Source organism: Mastigoproctus giganteus, unplaced genomic scaffold, assembly GCF_048544385.1.
Source record: "Mastigoproctus giganteus isolate SK-2022 unplaced genomic scaffold, ASM4854438v1 scaffold_15, whole genome shotgun sequence".
NCBI lineage: Eukaryota > Metazoa > Arthropoda > Arachnida > Uropygi > Thelyphonidae > Mastigoproctus > Mastigoproctus giganteus.
Window position 1 is genome coordinate 6,612,735 of NW_028328292.1, and position 21,986 is coordinate 6,634,720.

The 21,986-nt window shown below is 37.1% G+C and overlaps 1 protein-coding gene across 1 annotated transcript in view; it reads right to left on the reverse strand.

Annotated features, from left to right (window-relative positions):
* PIG-S (phosphatidylinositol glycan anchor biosynthesis class S) overlaps positions 1-21,986 on the reverse strand; it is a 270,275-nt gene that overhangs the window by 85,305 nt on the left and 162,984 nt on the right. Inside the window, exons 9-10 of the mRNA XM_090389333.1 lie at positions 6,327-6,416; positions 393-568 (exon numbers count right to left, since the gene is read on the reverse strand). Coding sequence (XP_090245459.1) covers positions 393-568; positions 6,327-6,416 — 266 coding nt within the window. The remainder of the gene's footprint in view (positions 1-392; positions 569-6,326; positions 6,417-21,986) is intronic.

The following is a 21,986-nucleotide window of genomic DNA, read 5'->3' on the forward strand; positions in this document are numbered from 1 at the left end:
GTCTTGAATACTGAGAAAACAGCACAACTGTAATTTTTGATTAGTAGTAATACTTGTATTAGTTATATTGAAGCTAAGCCATTTAAGTGGTTTGGATGACACATTTTAATGGAAACAAGTTCGCTGTTATCTAAATATGGAGTACTTATTCTATCTTGGTATTTCTTAGGTCATACATTGTTTCAGTGCTAAATCACAAAGAAGTGAAAGTCAGAAGAGGGCAGATCCTGATATTCTAGGTTTACCCAATACAGCATTTATCATAAAACTTTTGTGTGAACCAGCAGAAGATTAAAAATTCTTAAGCAAGCTAAAGCAAACATACCTTTCTTGCAGTAATTTTTTGTTTTAATATTAATATTGTTTTAATATTAATATTCCGATATACTTACTGTATCTGGCAAGCCAATTAGTGAACGTAACTGGTCCAAGAAAACTTCCATAACAAGCTGCATGTCTAAATTTAGTACAGTAGGAGTAGAGCTATCCTCAGGTAAATGAGGAGGATTATAAATGAGAAATCCACCCCACCTTGGAGAGAGAAAAGCATTTGTTGGTAACTGTTCCCCTAATGCAAGAATAAAAAACAGATAAATCTGAGTGGCAGAAGAATACCTCTAATAGAGGACTTATATTATGCCATAGACAACTATCTTAAGCACCAATTCAAAAAGTGATGTTGTAAGACTTAATGCGCTTTGGTTTTCATGAGGCAAGGAAAAGCACCATTCACACAAATGAAACACATTGTTTAGGACTGCTACAAATATGCCCATTTAAGCCCAAGAAGTATAATGAATGAAAACTCCAGGATTGCTGCAAACATATTCATTTAACCCTAAGGTATGAACCTAAGTGACAAAAATCTGATACCACTGATCTAAGGAGCACTGGATTATGTCAGATAATCAAATATGCAGTATACACTGCAAAAAAATGTTTTTCTAGCTTTCTTGATGAAAAATGTTAAAAGTTAGTAATTTCTTTTTAAGAATCAACAGGGGAATATTAAAAGTAGGAAAATGCTGTAAATAAAATATATAAAAAAATTATGTGCAATTTCTTATAAAATATGATACCTTGCTGCAGAGTAGTAAAAGCTGTGTGGCTGTAGTTCAGTGCCAACATTGAAATAATTTGTTAATAGTATCCATCACTGTATTCCATTTTATGTCTCTTTTTATGTATTTAAATGGATGTTTTCTTTTATATACCACTTGGATGCTCATTTAAACTTAATACATTACTCATTTCTTGGCATAAGTTTGCCAACAGAGGACGCCCATTATCTGATGAGAAGCCAGTAAGTCTTGAAACCAGGGATGGAATTGTAACATAATGATATCCAATTGCTTTATAATAGTGATCCAATTTGTTAGTTTTTACAATAACGTAATGATTCATATACAATGATATAATACTAATACCATTTGATTATGATGTTATTATAACATTATAGTAAAGGGTATAATGTCCAGGGATACACAATACTATTTGATTATAATATTATTATAACATTGTCGTAAAGTATATAACATCCAGGAAACACTTCCATATGAAACATGATTTTAGCACATTCCAACATACTACACAGGGTGTAGTGCACATGAGATTTACCCAAAATTAAGGCAGAATTTAGTCACTTTTGGTTTGCAATTTAGCAATCCAGCGATGATTCCAATTCTTAACAATTTAATATTGGAAGTGTTTAAAGTCAATTAATATGACAAATGAGCTCTGTGCCTATTTCAATTGGAAAACTCACTTCACTCAGTGGCTGCATCATCTGTTTACTTTGCAGTTCTATTAATCTTCTTTGTAGGTGAAGGCATAAATGACAGGAGAAATGTTGCACTTTTAAGGTTTCTTTCATGTTTGCTGACCTTAAGAATCTGTAAAAATTTGAGATTATAAAAAAGTTTCCTAATATAATAAAAGTTTTGTCAGTGTGAAATTTTACTTATATAATCTTTAAAAAATTGATCTATTGAGAATGATATTGGAAATGAAGTCTGTGTTTAAGTATACACGGTAAAACTTTTTTATCCCACAGTCTTCATTTGGTTCTTGTCAGTGCCAGATTAAGGCACGAGCTAGCAGGGCCCTTGCCTGGGGCACCATTCTTTAAGGGGCTCCAAATCATGAAAAAATATATATATACATATATAGCCTTAGTAAAGGAGATGCCAAAAATCTTTCTGCCATGGGTGCAAAAATACCTTGGTCCAGCACTGGTTCTTATAAATGTTCCTTAGCTAGCATTTTCTGCAATAACTAATGTGAATTCTTCCAGTCTTCAAAGGAATTTGGGCCCAGATTTCTCTCCAAATGACTGACAAGTGGCACTATATTCTCATGGTGGACTTATGTTTGGTTTGAAATTTTTTGGATGCTTTGGCTATGCTCGTCATAAAATGCTGCTTCATAAAATTATACAAACTGGAACACTATATAATTATTATAAACAGTGTGCCAGATTATGATTAGGCAGATATAATTATGTCTGGACAAGTGTCTGTCTGTCTGTCTGTTTGTATGCACATGTGTGTTCAAGGGCAAATTTACATTTTCAAGCTAAGAAACCTGGAATAAGTTGCAGAGGGGACCCTACTCTCTCTTTCTGATTCGTTAACTATAGCCTCAGCATAAAAGACACTTAAGAATTCATTTAGTCTACTCACAGTACTGTCTGACATTGAAATAAAAAGAAATGACTTTTGGAAACAATAAAAGTACATACTGCTTACTAAGATGACTTGTCTTCTCTTTGCTTTCACTCTGCTGGATTTGTGAATTAAAAAACCAAAACATAAATGATAGAATAAAACTGAAATATAGCATGCCAAAAAAAAAAAAAAAGGATTTCATCTACTGTGCCCTCATTCGTCAAACAAGGCATGGAACCTGAAACCAGGGAATTTTTTCAGATGCCATTTTAAAAGTCTCTAAACCTGTTAAAGGGCTGGGTTGAAAGGCTGTGGTCTTATGCTTAGTAAACCATTAACAAGGTACATACCCAGTGAAGTCTGAAAACAAAACGAAAATAAGGAAGAATGCCTTCATGATCACCCCCATAAAGAAACCACACCTCTCCACACAGGTGACAAATAGCAAGCCCATTATAACAGAGGTTATCAATTAGTTTTAATTGTAGATCATATTAGAAAAATTGTAACTTATCATTGTTCATATCCCTTATTGGCATAAAATTAATAAAACATCAAATAAATAGTATAATAGCATTTTTATGACACAAGAAAACAAGCTTAAACAGCATCAACTAAAAAAAAAAAAAAAAAAAAAACACTTCCCACATTACCTATCCATCAACTCCAATAGTTTGTTTAGTTCTTCCTTGAATTTATTTCAACTACCCACTTCCACTACAACAGACTGAGGTTTGCTCCAACAATCAACTACCTGCCAGCTGAAGAAAAATATCTGCACAAATATCCTGAAACCATCCTTCCTTAATTTGAATTCATGCCTTCCCATGCGTGTGGTCTGAGCAAGAGGAAGAATGCTATCAGCATTGAGCTTACTCAAAACCCATTAAAAGCCTTAAACACTTCAATCAGATCTCTTCACAAGTGCCATGTGCTTAGTCTTCATATTCTGCAATTTGCAGATTTGAAGCCTTTCTTGGTAAAGGCACCCTTTTGTACCCTTCACTAATCTTTCTGCCATTCTCTGCACCCAGAAGCGTGCCAGGAGTGTGCAGCACCTGTGTGCCAAAATTTATATGGCACCCCATTAATTAAAAATATCAGAAAATAATATTCTAAAATTTAACAATTTCTCTCTAAATCAACCCAAAATTATCACTATTAATTTTATTAAAGTTATTAATTATCAACAATTTTAATTTTTAGATTGATAATGTTATGAAATAAGGTGCCATCGAATTATTTTTTAAGTACTTTGCAACAAATTTTTCTTTGGCCTCCTGATGCCAAAGAAAAATTTGTCCCATCGCACACGTGAATGGTGCACCCTTATCTTCACCCATTCAATTTGCATAATAATTATAATGCAAATATATTCATGAGAAAAATCAAATAACTTTTTTTATATATTTAAAAAATGTTATACATATGAGCACAAATTACAGTGAGTCTAATCTGTAAGCAGAATGTTGTTTACTTCAGTAGTCTTTCATTTATTAAATTGCAATATAAAATAATTACATACACTGTGCTGCCACTTTATTAGGTACACCTACCTAGTGGCGTGTTGAGCCTCCTTTAGCCTTCAAAACAGCCTGAATTCACCTAGGCAAGGACTGAACAAGATGCTGAAAACATTGTGCAGGAATGGAGTACCATGCAGACATGAGCGTGTCATGCAGTTCCTTGAGATTCGACGGAGGTGTAGGCCTGCAGCGAACAGCCCTTTCCAGCTCATCCCAAAGATGTTCAATAGGATTGAGATCCATGGATTGAGCGGGCCACTGCAGCAAAGAAAAGTCATTGTCATGTTCCTGGAACCATTCCATAGTGATTCGAGCTTTGTGCACCGGCGCATTATCCTGCTGGAAGTAACCATCTGACTGAGGATAAACTGTCAACACGAACGGCTGCACTTGGTCAACAACGATGTTTAGGTACGATGTGGCATTCAGATGTGAATCTATGGGTATCAATGGACCCAACGTGTGCCAAGAAAACATTCCCCACACCATAACACTGCCCCCACCACCTTGCAAAGTAGTCGTGAGACAAGATGGGTCCACGGATTTGTTGTTTTCACCAAATTCTGAGCCTTCCATCAACATGATGTCCAGGAACTTCGACTTGTCAGACCAAGCAACTGTTTTCCAATCCTCGATAGTCCAGTGCTGGCACTGCTGTGCCCACAGGAGGCATGCTCTCTCTTGTTCTTCATTGATAAAAAGGTACGCGATGTGGCCGTCGGCTGTTGTAGCCCATTCGCAACAAAGTGCGACTAGTGGTATGTTGCGATATTTTGTTCTGCGCATCAAGGTTGTATTCTGATGTGATGTGCGACATTGTGGCCCATCTGTTTGCTTGCACAATTCTAGCCATTCTCCTCCTCTGACCTCTCTCATCAACAAGCGATTTTTTTCCACAGGAGTGCTGTTGAGAGGATGTTTTCTATTTGTTGCACCATTCTCGATACACCCTTGAAACTGTGGTGTGTGAAAAGTTCAGGAGAACTACTGTTTCAGAGATGCTTTGTCCAGCACGTCTTGCACCTACTACCATGCCACGTTTGAAGTTCGTTAGATCACTCCTTTTCCCCATTCTTGCTACGGTTTGTATGATTAACTGATACTAGAAAGGTTGTTCTGCTGCATTTATATCCACAATTGTGGTCATGTGACTTGCAACGTTGTGGGACAAACCATCTGTGTGCACAGCAAGGGTGTACCTAATCAAGTGGCAGCACAGTGTATTTCAGAAGTTTTATGACACCAGTTATATAAAGAAACACTCAATATAATATATGATAATTTTTTAAAAGTCACATCAAATTAAGGTAACTTACAAAAATCCAAAACTAAAATAATTACTTCATGTACAAATTACTTCGGCTCAGATCACTAACAGTCTGTGAAAAATTGATGGTGGTCCACATGCAGCCCACAATCTCAATTGTGGCTCCTGCACTGAACATGCTGGACTGCTGATTATGGGCAGAGTTAGAGCTCATAGCATGCTGCAAAAGACATCGTAATAATTGTTTTATAAACTGAAATATGGAGGTAACTAATAGTTTTGTGTTTATTCAAGACATTATGCTTTGCAAAACTAAATCTTCCTTGGTAAGGCACCTAATTTATATTTATAATGCACTTTTTATTTTTGGAACCATTAATAAAAATTTTATTTTGTTGAAAATAATGTGCAAAAACAAATTTAAATCTTCAATTTCGTCATAAAAAAAATAAAAAATTATAATAAATAAGTCCATTAGTAAAAGTTTCAAGCACTGTTGTACTAAAAGCAGAATTAAAAAATGTAAATACAAAAGTTGGGTGCCTGTCGGGTGCCATATGATCCTTTTTTGTTATGACTGGAGGTGCAATCAGTGCTGTGTTAATGAACAGATTTAAGTTTCATTTGCAACTTGATCTTATTTGATATTTTGTTATTTCTGAATAGACTGCTATTTTCTTTAATAAATCTATGCATCTAGTTGAGCGGAAAACCACTACACAGTATATAGCGAAATCACTTAATGTCATGCCACAATTTTGTTACTAATTTCAGTCTTTTCTGAAATGAAAACTGCAATTAATTATCACATTCATTATTAATACAGTTCCTTTTCAGCAAAAAAAAAAAAAAAAACCCATAACTCACCTTTTTCATCATATATATGTAAGGGGGACTGTGACTGAGGAGGAACATATACAACAAAATTTAGTGTAGGATTTACTGAAGCATGGGAACCTGAAATAAAATAGTATTTATCAGTTTCATCTGTTTTATCTACTCATTATCACAGGACATCATTCTTCTGTTTTTTATACTATAATTTAAACATCAACCTTTATATTTGCTTTATATGTATTAATGAACATTAATAAATGATCAAAAATCAGTTTACTAAACCAAGGACTATCTTGTTATTCATTTGACAGCCAGCAGGCATTTGATTAAAGTGCATCACTAGTACTCAACAGAATTAGTCATAGTATTCACAACGTGAATGAACATCACATACTTAGAAGAACATGATGCTCATTCTGAGTACCCAAGATTTAAATAGTATCAGTGTTAGTATTATATTAACAGTGGGAAATGATTCAAGGAAGCAAGCTTATATAAGGGATGTTTGAAAAGTTCATGGCCTGAGAATGAAAGGGTAATGGCAGTGTTAAAAATTTCTGTACTTAATGTATAACACTTCCAATAGTAGCCCACCAAGTTTCAGGTGGTTTCAATTGTATTTTTTTTTTTTTTTTTTTTAATTACGGGTCCTGAAGTCAACAAAGTTGTTGTGTGAATGAGGAAAGATGAGCAAAAGTCACCATGAAGTCATTTGGGGGGAGGGGACTAAAAGCAATTCATGAGGATATGGTTACAACATTGGAGGAGGATGCCCCTTCCTATTCCATAGTTAAGAAGTGGACAGCAGAATTTAAATGAGGGAGAGGGAGGGAGGGGGGGGGAAGAGAGAGAGAGAGCCTGGAAGATAACCCACACTGTGGAAGACCTGCAACATCCATCACTCCAGAAGTTGCTGACAGTGTGAATGATCTGGCAATGAGTGATTGACGAGTGACAGTGGTACACTGCCAGCATCTTGGGCATCTTATCTAAATGTGCATACCACATAATAACAGAGGTTCTCACTATAAAAAGGTGTCAGCACGATGGATCCCAAAGTTGTTTATAGCAAATCAAAAATGCACAAGAGCTGTCAAGTCAAGTGAATATTTGTATTGGTTTCAAGCAGATCCAGCAAATTTCCTTGCAAGGTTTGTCACCCACATTTGAGATGTGGGTCCATCACTTTCTGTCAGAGAAAAAGGAGCAGTCCAAACACGTCTTCTCCCCTTCAAAGAAAGCCAAATTGATTCCTTCTGCTGGCAATTTGATGGCATCAGTTTTTTGGGATCTGACAGAGTGCTGTTAATGGATTACCTTCAGAAAACCAGACAGTAACAGAGGCATATTAAACAGACCTTGTGAGGCATTTGCATGAAAACATCAACGACAAACACTAAATAAAACTTAGCAAAGGAATCTTGTTCCACCAGGATAATGCACATGCTCATAAGTCTGTTGCTGCCATGGTTGTACTGTGTGAATGCAACTCTGAAATCTTGGACTGATCATCTTCTATATTCACCAGATTTACCATTGAACTTTCACCTATTTCCTAATTTGAAAAACTATTTCAATGGCATCCATTTTCTCACAGAACAGTGACATCATTGCTGCAGTGGATACAATTCCTGGTGGCCCAATAGAATTTTTTCTTTGCAGCTGGAATCAATGCATTGCAGCACAGGGGACTATGTTGAGGATTCTGGACTACCAGAATCCTCAAATAAATGCTTCATACTCAGGGTATGCACTTTTCAAATGCCCCTCATATAACATTGGGAATAAAAAAAAAGAAAGTACAGACCTGATCTGTCCATCCCCTCTACTAATAATTAATGGAATACATGTAATCTATTTGTATAATTATTCAACTATGGAGAGTATCAGCACTGAAGTGTTCAACAAAGACATCATAGAGGTAAATCTTCCATTTCTAAACTAATTTACTTATAAAGGAAAACGTATTGAGCCACTGCTGCTCTGTTAACTATTAATTAAATACATTCTTGTCTACGAGGGAGCGGAATGCATGTAATCTACTTGCATAATTATTCAACTACGGAGAGTATCAGCAATGAAGTGTTCTACAAGACATCATGGAGGAAAATCTTCCATTTCTAAACTAATAATTTATCTAATTTTTCCTTAAATTTATTTAAATTACCTACCTCCAACACCAGAACCAGATGGAAGTTTGTTAAAGCAATCAATCACTCTGATTGAAAGCAAATTTTTGCTTGCCTGTCTATCCTGTAGCAATCTTTTTTTCAATTTAAATTTATGTCCCCCTTATGTGTGTCATCTGAGCAAGAGTTAGGATGATATCAGCATTTAATTTGCTCAATCCATTTAAGGCCATAAACTCTTCGGTGTGGTCTCCTCACAGGTGGCTTGTTTCCAGACACTGCAATTTGCAGAAATGAAGTCTTTCTTGGCAAGGGTGCCCTTTTGTGCTCCTGACTTGTTGCTCTTCTCTGCACCGGTTCCAATATATCCATGTTCTTCCTAAAATGAGGCTTCCAGACATATATGCAGTAATCAAGTAGCCCAACCACTGTCTTATACAATGGTATTGTACGATAATCTATCAACTTTGTGTCAGACCACAATAGATAACATTATTAAAAGGCTTTACACTATTTGTTTAAGAAAGCAAACATACAGAAGGAGAAGCGAGTCTTGAGTTTACTGAATTTAATTTTTCAGGGTTGAATGCATTAAATGCAGTATTGGCAACATGATGCAAGGAAGTAAAGCTTATATAGTCACAACTAAAACGTAAATAAATATCCACTACATTTGTCCATTCCTGCCAATAATTTCTCCAATAAATTTATTCAAACTAGCCACTTCCACAACATTTGGTGGAAGTATATTCCAACAATCAATTACTCTTTGGCAGAATGTAATTTCTGTTCATGTATTATTTTTTTTTAAATTTAAATTTATATCCTCTTGTGCATGTCATCTGAGAAAGATATAACATCAGCATTTAGTTTACTTAACCCTATTTTAAAGCTTTATACACTTCAATTAGATCACCATGCAGAATGCTAGTTTCCAGAGATTGCAATTTTCAGAACCTCAGTCTTTCTTGGTAAGAATATCCTTTGATAAAGTGAAGTTAACAAACCTATATGCATAATTCCAGATCACAATGGGATAATCACCTCTTTGTTCCTGCCCCTAAATTGCAGCAAGAGGAAGGATGCCATAAGCACTGAGCTTACTCAATATCCATTCCAAGTATTAAACACTTCAATTAGATCTCCATGCAGGCACCATGTGGCTATTCTCCATACACTACAATTTGCAGAATTGAAGCCCTTCTTGGTAAGAGCACCAAGAAGAGCTTCAGAGCACCTTTTGTTCCCCTCACAAACCTCACTACCCTGCTCTGCACATGTTCCAGAAAATTCACATCCTTCCTAAAATGAGGCCTCCCAACCTGTATGCAGTATTCAAGATATGACCTAACTATTGCCTGATACAATGGGATAATCACCTCCTTATTCATGCTAGTAATATTCCTGTATATCATTGACAAAACACCATGAGCTGTCCTCGCAACCTGTCTGCATGACAGCTCATGGGGTTTTGTCAATGCTTGGAGAACTTTGTATCTGACTGCACAATTATCCCCAGGTCTTTCATTTTTCACTACTCTGAGTCCCAGATTAACATACCACACAGTTGGTATGTTAATCTGGGATTATTGCTACCCATATGCAGTACCTTGCATTTGTCAATGTTAAACTTTAATTGCCATTTCTCAGCCCATCTGCCTAATTTTTCTAGATCTTGTTGCAGCATCATACCCTCATTGCTATTATTAACAACCCAGCAACATGCAAACTTAGACATTAAGCCTCGTATACCATTATCAATATCATATACAGAAAACAACAATGGGCCCAGCACAAAACCCTGTGGAACTCCACTAATAACATTAGTCCACAAAGAGCACTGTCCATTGAAAACCACTCTCTGTCTTAGTATTAGTAATGGCCGCACGGTGCAAGAAAGCCTATGGCTTATGCTGCACCAGCCAAAAAAATAAAAAATAAATAAATAAATAAAATAAAATATCCAAACAAAACAATAATAAAAACAAAAAAAAAAAAAAATAAATAAATAATAATAATTAATAAAAAAAAAAAAGGAATTTAAACCTATCATCCCACGCACCTCCCCTACCCAAAGGCACCATCCAGATGACCCTTGAATTTGCCCAAACTGTCGGCCTCTACCACCCATGAAGGCAACTTATTCCAGTAATTTATAACTCGCTGGCTAAAATAAAACTTCCTGCAGTCCAATCTAAACATTTCCCCCCGTAACTTGAATTTATGTCCCCTAGTTCTAGCATCATTTATAATCTTGAAAATTTCGTCCTCATTCATTTTACTGATGCCTCTCAGAGCCTTAAACACCTCAATCAAATCTCCTCTAAGGTGTCTAGTTTCCAAACTCTGCAACCCACATATTCAAAGTCTTTCTTCATAAGGATGCCCTTTTGCAGATCTCACCAGGCGAGTTAGCCGTCTTTGCACCCTTTCAAGAAGCTCGATGTCTTTCTTTAGGTGCGGTCTCCATACTTGAACACAGTATTCCAAGTGTGGTCTAACATAAGCCTTATATAATGGGATTATCATGTCCCTATCTCTACTTGCAAAAGTTCGATAGATCATCGATAGGACACCGTGGGCCTTCCTTGCAACCTGTTTACAATGCTCAGAGAATTTCATGTCTGACCGTATCATGAAATCCCTTTCCTTTTCCCTTTCCTCCAGTACTGGGTTTAGTTGAACCCATATCCCTTTCCTCCAGTACTGGGTTTAGTTGAACTCCACCAAGTGAATAAGTTATTTTGGGATTACTGTTTCCCAGGTGTAATACCTTACACTTTGTTGGATTAAAGCACATCTGCCATTTTTCTGACCATTCCTGAAGTCTATCTAGGTCTCTCTGAAGAAGCTCAGCTTGACAGTGATCATTAGCTACTCTACCAATTTTAACATTATCTGCAAATTTAGACATCACGCCTTCTATCCCTTCACCAATGTCGTTTATGAAAATTAAAAACAACAGTGGTCCTAATACTGATCCTTGGGGAACCCCACTTCTTACATCAACCCAATCTGAGGAATAACCATTTATCACAACCCTCTACCTCCTGCCCTGAAGCCATCCTTCTATCCATCTAAGGATTTTCCCAGTGATTCCAACCTGTTCCAGCTTATAAAGCAACCGCTCGTGTGGGACTGAGCCAAAAGCTTTGCTGAAATCTAAATAAACAATGTCGAAGTTATTCCCTAAATCGAGCTCGTGAGTGACCCTTTCGAAATAGCGAACCAGATTTGTTAAACATGATTTTCCCTTTACAAAACCATGCTGAGTACCTTGAGAATTTCAATTCGATCCAAATGATCCTGAATTCCACCCTTAATCATTGCCTCCATGATTTTCCCTACCACTGAAGTCAGACTGACGGGTCAATAATTTCCAACTTCACTTTTAGAGCCACCCTTATGTACAGGAGATACATTTGCACTTTTCCAATCCAAGGGAATCTCCCCAGAGTCTAGTGATGCTCGCATAATTAGCCTCAATGGTTCAATGCACTCGCTTGCCGCCTCCTTTAAGATTATAGGGTATATTCCATCAACTCCAGGAGCCTTACTGGTCTGTAGGCTCAAAAGTTTTTTCATTAAATAATCTTGCGAAATTTCAATATCATTAATTACATATTTTTTAACTTCGCTCCCACAATTTCCCATTGCCACAAAAGGTTTTTCATTTGTAAATATCGATGTAAAATAATTGTTGAGTTCATCTGAAACGGCAGCTGGTGTATTTAATAGCCTCGTATACCTTCATCAATATCATATACAGAAAACAACAATGGGCCCAGCACAAAACCCTGTGGAACTCCACTAATAACATTAGTCCACAAAGAGCATTGTCCATTGAAAACCACTCTCTGTCTTCTCCCACTCAACCATCCCTTTATCCACAGCAGTAACTTGTCCTTAATGCCACACTGCTCCAATTTGTACAGCAGTCTTTTATGTACAACAGTATCAAAAGTTTTCCTGAAATCTAAGTATATGATATCAAAATTATATTTTGCATCCAGTTCCTTTGTCACTGCATCATAGTATCCAATCAAATTGGTCAGACAAGATCTCCCCTTAAGGAACCCTGTGGTGACTGAAGTGTAACTGCATTCCTGGAATGGCTCTGCATCACTTTATTTTTTAATCAGTGACTCCATTATTTTCCCTGGAACAGATGGTACGCTAACAGGTCTCTGATTACTCACGTCACCCTTTAATCCCCCCTCTGTGAATTGAAGATGTATTCCCACATCTCCAGTCCACAGAAATTTCCTTTGAATCCGTAAATACTCTCATAATTATGGCTAAGGTTTGCTTCCTTCCTTAATATAATTGAATGGATTCCATCTGCTCTGGTGCCTTTTTTATGTTTTGCTTCAACAATTTCTCTTCCACTTTCCATTCATTTATCACAAAATCATTTAGCTCCCTGTTAAAATTTGATAAACTTTCAGCATACCCTTCCTAAAGAACTCCTCATGTATGAATATAGATTCAAAATACCTATACAGTTTGTCAGCAACCTGAGCAGAATCATCAGCACTTAAACACCAAGCGGACTAATATGATTTAACCCCTTCCTTCTACTGTTAATATAAGTAAAGAAATGTTTTCTGCTTTTCTCTACCAGAGACTTCTTGTAATTTGCCTTTGTGCCATGACTGCATACTAGTTTATATCTACCACAGGTTTCTGTATCACTTGATAATTTATATGCATACTAGTTTATATCTGCCACAGGCTTCTGCATCATTTGATAATTTATATGCATCTTATGCATTTTTATTCTCTGACACAAGTCTCATCACATCACCTGATATCCATTTAGGTCTAAACCTGGAATGGTATTTCTTAGCTGGTATGAAAAACCTAGTAGCTTTTACGATTACTTTTCTTAATGCTTCCCCATTAGATAAGACTACTGTTACTTATTTTCAATTGAGTGCAACCACTCAGACACCACTGTTTTGAAGCTATTTGGCTTCTCATCAGTGAGTGGGTAGGTACCCAGAGGTAATGTACAAATTTTGGTTTGTCTAAAAAAATACAACTATGCAGTAATGATGCAAATGCATTAAGTAATATCACAGTCTAAGAAGTACACCTTTTGGCATTTCTCATACTGTGTAAATAAGTCACAACTGTATTGTCAACACTTATACCTCTGGGTAACTACTTGCTCAATGATGAGAAGCCAAATAGCTTCAAAACAGTGCTGTCTGAGTGGCAGTGTTCCACTGAAAATAAGTAATGGTAGTCTTCTCTAATGGCAAAGCGTTACTTATTTGAAGTATAAGGAGGGCAAACTTGTGAAGGATTTCACAATATGAGATGTTATAATAATAATGTAGTAATGAAGAAAATGCCCTAACTAATATCATGGTTCAAATTTCACATAGTTTGAGGCTTTCTGCCCTAAAATATTATTAGTCAACGTATCTCTAATGCTACAATACAGTGACAGTAAGCATACTTTTGGGGTGGGCAATTACTCCCCTCTAAAAACTGTTTCCTCCTGATGTAATGCACCTTATCCCAATGCTTTTCCCATTCTTGGAAGCATTTCTGGAAAGATGTTATCAAAATCATTGAAACCTGAACCACTGTATTACTTTTTATTGTTTGTTGATTTGACGTTGTACATCATCAAATTGACTACAGCACATTACTGCGGTGAAGCAGCCAGCCTTTGGAGTTCCACTTTCCAGTCTTTTTCTTTGAATTGAATGACAAAAGCATCTAAGAACTCCAATGTAGAATCCATTTTTTTTTTAATTCTTTGTCCTTCTGGACCATATTTGTGTTGGACAACATTCCCAGTCAAAAAATGCTGGTAACATGGCCTTCATTTTGCTATGCACTTGTCACAGTTTTTTTTTTTGGATTGGGTGAAAAGGAGTGTTCCACTTTATCAAATGATCAGATGTTCACTTGTAGCTTTTCCCATTTTAAAGCACAGTTTAACACACATGCACAACAGTTGTTCAGTGCACTGTGACATTTTGAAACACAATGGGATATGAAAACACATGGAGGTAAGGATGAAACATGTCTATACACATTATGCTGCTCTGTTGCACTGTGCTCTGTTGTTTCAATCTCAAACAAACATAATCTGAATACTTTTTGAACAGACCTCTCATAACAAACCTTGCGTGGTACAAGTATGAACTCTGCACAGCTAAAATGAAAGTAGAAATGACAAGATAGACAAAAATCATTCTGATAAACAAATTTCAAATTTAAATTATGCCGGAGCTTGTCACTCATGTTTATATCACGTATTTTGTCTGTAGAAGTGTGCTCATGGCTTAATTTGCACAAAGTGTGGTTGGCTGAAAAATCCTATTTCCTTCAACCTGGGACCAGTTAACCACAGTCATCATTGAAGAGCCCTTTATAAATTCCTCTTCACTAATGAGAAATGAATCCAGACCTCTCCAAACGAGTGCCTTATAATTATTATAAGGTCACTTGTTTGGCTTTGTTTTTCCTCTACTGGGTACCTCTAATTGCCAGTTGTCTAGAAGATACAATCAGAAATGTTAAAACACCAAACAATGTCAATATGTAAGTAGAGGAACTGATTGCTGCAGAATGATGCATTTTCCAAAATCTGCACAGGACTCATTTGCAAGATCTAAATATCAGCTCTATCAACATTTTAGTCTTATTCTGGCTCTGAGGCTGGTCACAGGCATTTTTCCAGGCATAGCAGCAAGAGCTGCTACCTGGGAGTCAACTTTAGGTCCCACCTGTGAGTCAAATTGACTGAATTTTGGCAAAGGCCAGCCATTCTGTAATAACCAAAACCGCTGCTTGCAACTACATGATGGTGGGACTGCTAGTAACCTCAAGGTGTAACCTATACACATGGTCAAAAGCACTGCACCTAATATACCCAAATACGGAGGATGCGGAAAGGTCAGGGAATAACCACCGCATATCCCGGAGCAATATGGCCCTAGTTGCTAATGCTCCTAAAAACCAAATAACAAAACAACAAATAACAACCTAATATACCGAAGGTGACTGCTCAGGTGTGAATGAACATAAGCAAGAATATATGTGTGACATTAAGCACAGAGGAATGGCTGATCTGTATCACCAGGAAATATTAGATGATTATCATCACTCAGTGTAATACCATTACTGTGCTTAATGGAGGGGCTTGAAATGGTGATAAACATGTTTAGTCTCCAGAACAAAGATCTGGCATCCCCAGTTTCCTCTATCATACAGTATAAGTCACATCTTTTGAAGTTTTAACGGATATCATTATGAGATTCCTTACATTTCAAGACTATAGCCTTAAAATGTTTTTAGCAGAACAACGAACTTACTGGTAACTCTCTAGAAGGCATCCAGATCAGGAGAGGTTAAAAAGTTTCTAGCCTCTCACAGAAGGAATGCTGGGAAGTTTTGAAAACTCATTTATTTTTCAACACAGTCCTCCATAATTCAGCACACCTTCTGACATGATCCACTAGCTTTTGTAACCTGCTCAAACTGCATCCATCACAGCATTGTTACTGTTAAATTTCTGTCCTTTCTGAGATTTGGGACTAGAAAACAGCCCCGTGGAGCCAAATCTGGTGAGTAGGGCAGATGCTGTAATAACTTGAACCCACAGTCATGCAGTGTTGCCTGAATCACAAACACTGTGTACACTGGTGCACTGTCTCGATGCAAGATGATTTCTTTGGCCAATTTCTCCCACCTCTTGAGATTTAATTCCTTACGGAAACATCTCAGTAGGCCAGAATAATACTTGGCATTCATAGCAGCACCTCATTCCAGGTATTTCGGTTGTTCTTTTGTTTCAGGATCGAAGTGGTACACCCATGTTTCATTCATAGTGACATACTGCCACAAAAACTGAGCTTCGTTAGCTTCAAAATGCTGCATAATCTCATGACAATAACTCCCTCTTTCCTGCTTCTGATATGCATTCAGTGCTTTAGGAATGCACCTCAAAGAAACCTTCTTTATTCCTAAAACATTCACCACAATATCGTGAGCTCACTCATGGGGGATGCTGAATGTTGTCCCAATGTGGGGGACATCTTCAGGCCTCCTGATGTGGGGGGCATCTTCAACACTGTCTCATCTATGCTTAAATTCTGCAACCCAGTTTTTGACTATGGCATATGAAGGACAAGATTCCCCTGTTTGCTGCATGCCTTCACAAATTTCTTTCAGAGACATTCCCTTTAAATGAAGGTAATCGATTTTTTCACCACTCAGTACCTTCATTCACCTTCCACTCAATGCCCTCTGTAAAGGGAAAGAATACAGTTACAAATCTGAAATTTTTTTGTGAACACACAAGAAGAGTCACAGCATAGATTGGCAACATTATATGGGGAGGGGATAAAAAGTTTTTATCCCCTCCCCATATAATCTGGCTGCCTCTACACTGGAAACTAGTGATTGGAGTGAACCTGAGTAGTGTGTGAGAGTGAATGCACTGTCATGGTATGTTATCAAGGAGCTGGGTATACTCTTGCATATATGCCATATCAGGAATTTTATTAATTTATACAACGTGTTCCTCCCTCCCCCAACTATTTTTACCTTATCTGTATAATGCATCATGAATAGTCAAACTAACAGAAGAACTAATAAATAAAAATAATAGAACTTATCTGTGAAGAGAACTGAACTTTCCAAAATCTCTCATTCATCTCTCAAATATATGTGATATACTGCCACCAAAACTCAGTTACAATCAATGTCCCCTTCCACCGGCAATTTGCCAAGCCACTTACTTTTTCTGACAAAATCTCAATTATTGGTTGGCTCAACTCCCACTTATCTCAGTTGCCCTAAATATTTGCTCAATGATTCCTTTTGCATCAAAGGTGTGCATATGTCCACTATGGTGGTACTCTTTGTCAGAGAAATCCTAATCAGGAATTTCCTACTTTTGATCTCCATTTTAAAATCTCTTTATCCCATTCTATAAAATTCATCTGTTGAACTTTTTGACTTCATTTCTTTGAAATTCAACTTTCCTAAGTAGTAATTTTTCTTAGTGTTTTTGACATTCACTCCAGCTGGCTTCAATTTTCTAATTACACAGACCCAGCTGTCAAGATGCTGGGGCTTTGTCATTACTAATGGCCTTACACAACCTTGTTTATTTACCTATTAGAATACTAGACAATCTTAACCACAAATCCAACACGTTTGATCTTTTCCTTCCCAAAAAAAGTATGCAGTTAATGTTAGTGAACCTCTGCATAACTCATTACAACTTAGTGATGGCCTCTTTATTACAGGATCCTCTTTCTAATGGCCATTCTCAGCCTTGTGTCATTTGGTATTACAAGAACACGAAACAGGGATTTCTATTCCTCTTTTCTTGGACTGGATTATTGTTTAAAATCTTCTGACCCTAATGTTTGCTTAGATTGTATCAGTAAAATTATTTTTGTAAAGATGACATCCTTTATTCTCATTCCACCCTAACATTTCATCCTTTATCAACACTTGCTTTTCCAATAAACGTGCTGTCTGTTCAAGATATGAATGTAGCATTTCATAACGGCTTGTACCCATCTTCAGCTTCATTTTCTGCCTATATTAAAGTTCACAACAGTTGTAAAACAATTATTAATCAATCCAAGCTTGATTTTAAATGCTCTAAGAGTATGTAAATTGCTTCTTGTCCAAAAGGCAGTCAAGCTTTTTGGTCTCTAGCCAAAATTAATGGCCTTCAATTTTGTCCCTCCATACTTCCACTTCTGTTACAACCTGATGGTTCTTTTCCATTGCAGTTGAAGATAAAGCTGACTTATTAGTTATCCCTGTAACTCTTGTATCATTGATCTTCATAAATCATCTACTGCCATACCAAACACAATCCACACAATGCCCAGTAGTCTTCTGAGAGAACATCAGAAGAATTTCCAACACTCTTGATGCCAAGAAAGCTGCAGGTCCTGGTGGCATTTCTCCACTTTTTCTTGAAACCTGTACTCCTGGACTTGCTCTTGTTTTGTGTTACCTTTTTATACTTTCTTATTCAGTAGAATAAAGAGAAAACAACAGTGGGTGTTTTTACTTCTGCATAGAAATTTTCTCATATCCAGCCAGTTTCTAAAAAGGACCCAGAAAAGCAACAAATCCTCCTCTTTCTTCCAGTTATCATCCCCCTGCACTTACTTCTAGTCTTTCCAAAGCAATGGAAAAATCTATCAACTGCCAATGCTTACACTAACTTGAAAACTTCCAGGTCATCAACGAACATCAACGTGGATTCCACAGAGATTCCACTATTTACACGGACCCAGATACAAGTTACATGGGTTGATGAAACTTAAGCAGTTTCTCTTGACATTTCCAAGGCTATTGATCATGTCTGGCATAGTGGTCTTCTAAATAAGTTCCAATCTTAAGGACTAACCTCTGTTACTGCCTATTAGGTAGGCACTTTTCTCTCTAACTAGTCACTGCAGGTGGCAGAAGATGTACCTTCTGCCTTCTAATTTTTCATCTAATGTTGACATTCCTAAGTTTCATTTCTTTCTCCCACTCTTTTCCTCCTGTTCCTTAATGATCTTCTTCTTCTTCCACTGACTATAAATCCTGTCTATAGTTTTGTAAATCATAGCATACCACATTCCAACTTCCAGTTTAAGCTTGAGAAACTCAGATCTGCACAAACAACTTCAACTTTACAAATATTCGCCACCAATTAAATGCCAATTTCAAAGTAATTCTCCAATGGTGTGAAGAGAACTTAGTTAACTGTAATCCCTCTAAGACTCAGCCCTGTCTTATTTCTCAAAAAAGAGGCTGTTGTCCCATTGATCACCTTTAAAAACATTGAGGTTTCTGGACAAGATCAAATATTTTTATTAGGAATTACCCTGACATCTAATGACATAAACAAATACTGCTTCCTCTGTATTAGAATTTTATTTTTCTCTCATTGTTCTTTTCTTCTAAACAGCTATTAACTCTATACAAACCTGAAATCCACCTTACCACGAAATATCGTTCCAAATTTCTGGAGAGGTGTCCCCCAAACCACTCTCAAGCTGCTAAACTCTGTTGAGAAAGGACAGTCAGGTTAATTAACGATTGATCTATTACAAACTCTCTCCATTCTGTTTCACTGACATTCAATTTCTACTACATGTGTTTTCTACGGATGTTCCATGGGCACTGTTCTTTTTTCCAAACCGGTTCAAACACATGCCTCAAGCAGTCAACATCCATTCACTGTCCACCTCCAAACTTACAGAACTTTTTCTTTACCTCATTTATTTCTTCTATTTCTGTTCTTTGGAACAATCTTCCTTCATGTGGGATTTACTTAAAGATATCGTTACCATCAGAGGAAAAACAGAAGGGTTTTTGCTTTCGTAAAGGTGACTACAGTGGTCTCAGACAGTTTTTAAATTCTTTACAGTGGGACCAATGTTACTAACACTGTTAACAGGAGAGACTGCTTCTACAGGGATGGGATACACTTAAATAGAAAGGGTACAAGAATATTTGCTGATGCTATCAAGGCACAGTTAGATGGGTCGGAAAACTGCTAGCTTGGGGGGATACAGAATAATAGATTAACAGTAGCCACTGGCAGAGATAAAAGTGATTCTTGCACTACTTCTATTGAAATGCAATTGAGCAGCAGCCTGGAAAGCAAGGCAATGGGAATTCCCAGGACTGCTGGAAGTCATAGTGGAACATGTAAATACATAGGCTGTGTTAGGGTAACTAAGAGTAGAAACAGGTGCATGTATACTTGCATGTACACCAATGCTAGGAGTATAGTTAATAAATTTGATGAGCTTGAAGTGCTAGTCAAGACATCAAAGGCAGATATTGTTGAGATATCAGAGACATGGTGTCACACAGACATAAGCAGCAGAACTGGAATTTGGAGTACAATGTGTACAGAAAGGATAGACAGAACAGAAAGAGAGGAGGGGTTATACTGTTAGTTAAGAAACACGTAAAATCTAAGGAAGTGCATCCAATTGATGTTGGTGGACAATGCAATATTGAGTCTGTTTGGTGTGACATAAGCACTGGAAAGGAAAAATTAGAGTAGGTGTATGTTATAGGCCAAATAAATCTGATGAGTATAATGAGCAATTGTGCAGAGAAATAGAGTGGGCCAGTAAATCAGAGCATCTTATAATGGGGAATTTTAATTTTCCAGAGATTGACTGGAATTTGTGGGTTGGTCACACACACACCAGTAAGGCTTTTGTGGATTTATTGGATGATTGTTTTCTACAGCAGCATGTTTGGGAGGCAACTAGAGGGAGTAATACTCTTGATCTGATTATCAGTAGTGATTCTTCATGCGTCAAGAATCTGCAGATAAAGGAACCACTAGGTGGCAGTGATCACAGTGTGCTGAAGTGGGATTTACTCAAAGAGGTAACTACCATCAAGGGAAAAGGGAACGGTTTTTGCTTTAGTAAAGGTGACCACGGTGGTCTGAGACAGTATTTAAATTCCATACGCTGGGACCAACTGATGATGTTACCAACAGCAAATTCAAAATGGGAAGCATTCAAAAAATTAATCTTGGAAGCTACTAGGCTTTTCATACCAACAAAGAAATATTGTTCAAGATTTAGGCCTAAATGGATGTCTGATGAACTAATTAGACATGTGACAAAGAAGAAAAATGCATGGGATACATATAAATTAACATGTGACACAGAAGCCTATAAGAGATATAAGCTGGTCTGTAACCAAGTTACAAAGGAGGTTAGGCAGGCGAAGGTAGATTACGAGAAATCTTTGGCAAAGGATGCAAAGAAAAACAGCAAAGAGTTCTTTACTTATGTAAACTCTAGAAGGAAGAGAATGAATCAGATTGATCCACTTGATATCGATGGTTCAACTGTTGATGATCCTGCTCAGGCAGCTAACAAACTAAATGAATATTTTGCATCTACATTCACACATGAGGAGTTATTCAGGGAAGGGAATGCCAGAGGTGTATTCAATTCTGGCAGTAAGCTAGATAATATTGTAATAACTGAGAGTAAAGTGGAGGAGAAATTGTTGAAGATAAACATAAGAAAGGCACCTGGGGTTGATGGAATCTATCCAGTTATATTAAAGGAGTTGGCAAAGGAAGTAAGCAAACCCTTAGCCATAACTATGAGAGCTTCCCTGGACTCAGGGGAGGTACCCATGGACTGGAGATGTGCAAATGTGACCTCAATCCACAAAGGAGAATCAAAGGGAGACACAGGTAATTACAGACCTGTTAGTTTAACTTCTGTTCCAGGGAAATTAATGGAGGCACTGGTTAAAGAAGCACTGCAGGATCACCTAGACAAGACTTCAATTATAGCTCAGACACAGCATGGGTTTGTTAAGGGGAAGTCTTGTCTGACTAATTTGATTGGATACTATGATGTAGTCACAAAGGAACTGGATGCAAAGAATAACTTTGATATTTGGATCTTAGAAAGACCTTTGATACTGTTGCACATGGAGGACTGCTGCACAAATTGGAGCAGTGTGGCACTGGAGGCAAATTGCTGCTATGGATAAAGGTATGGTTGAGTGGGAGAAGACAGAG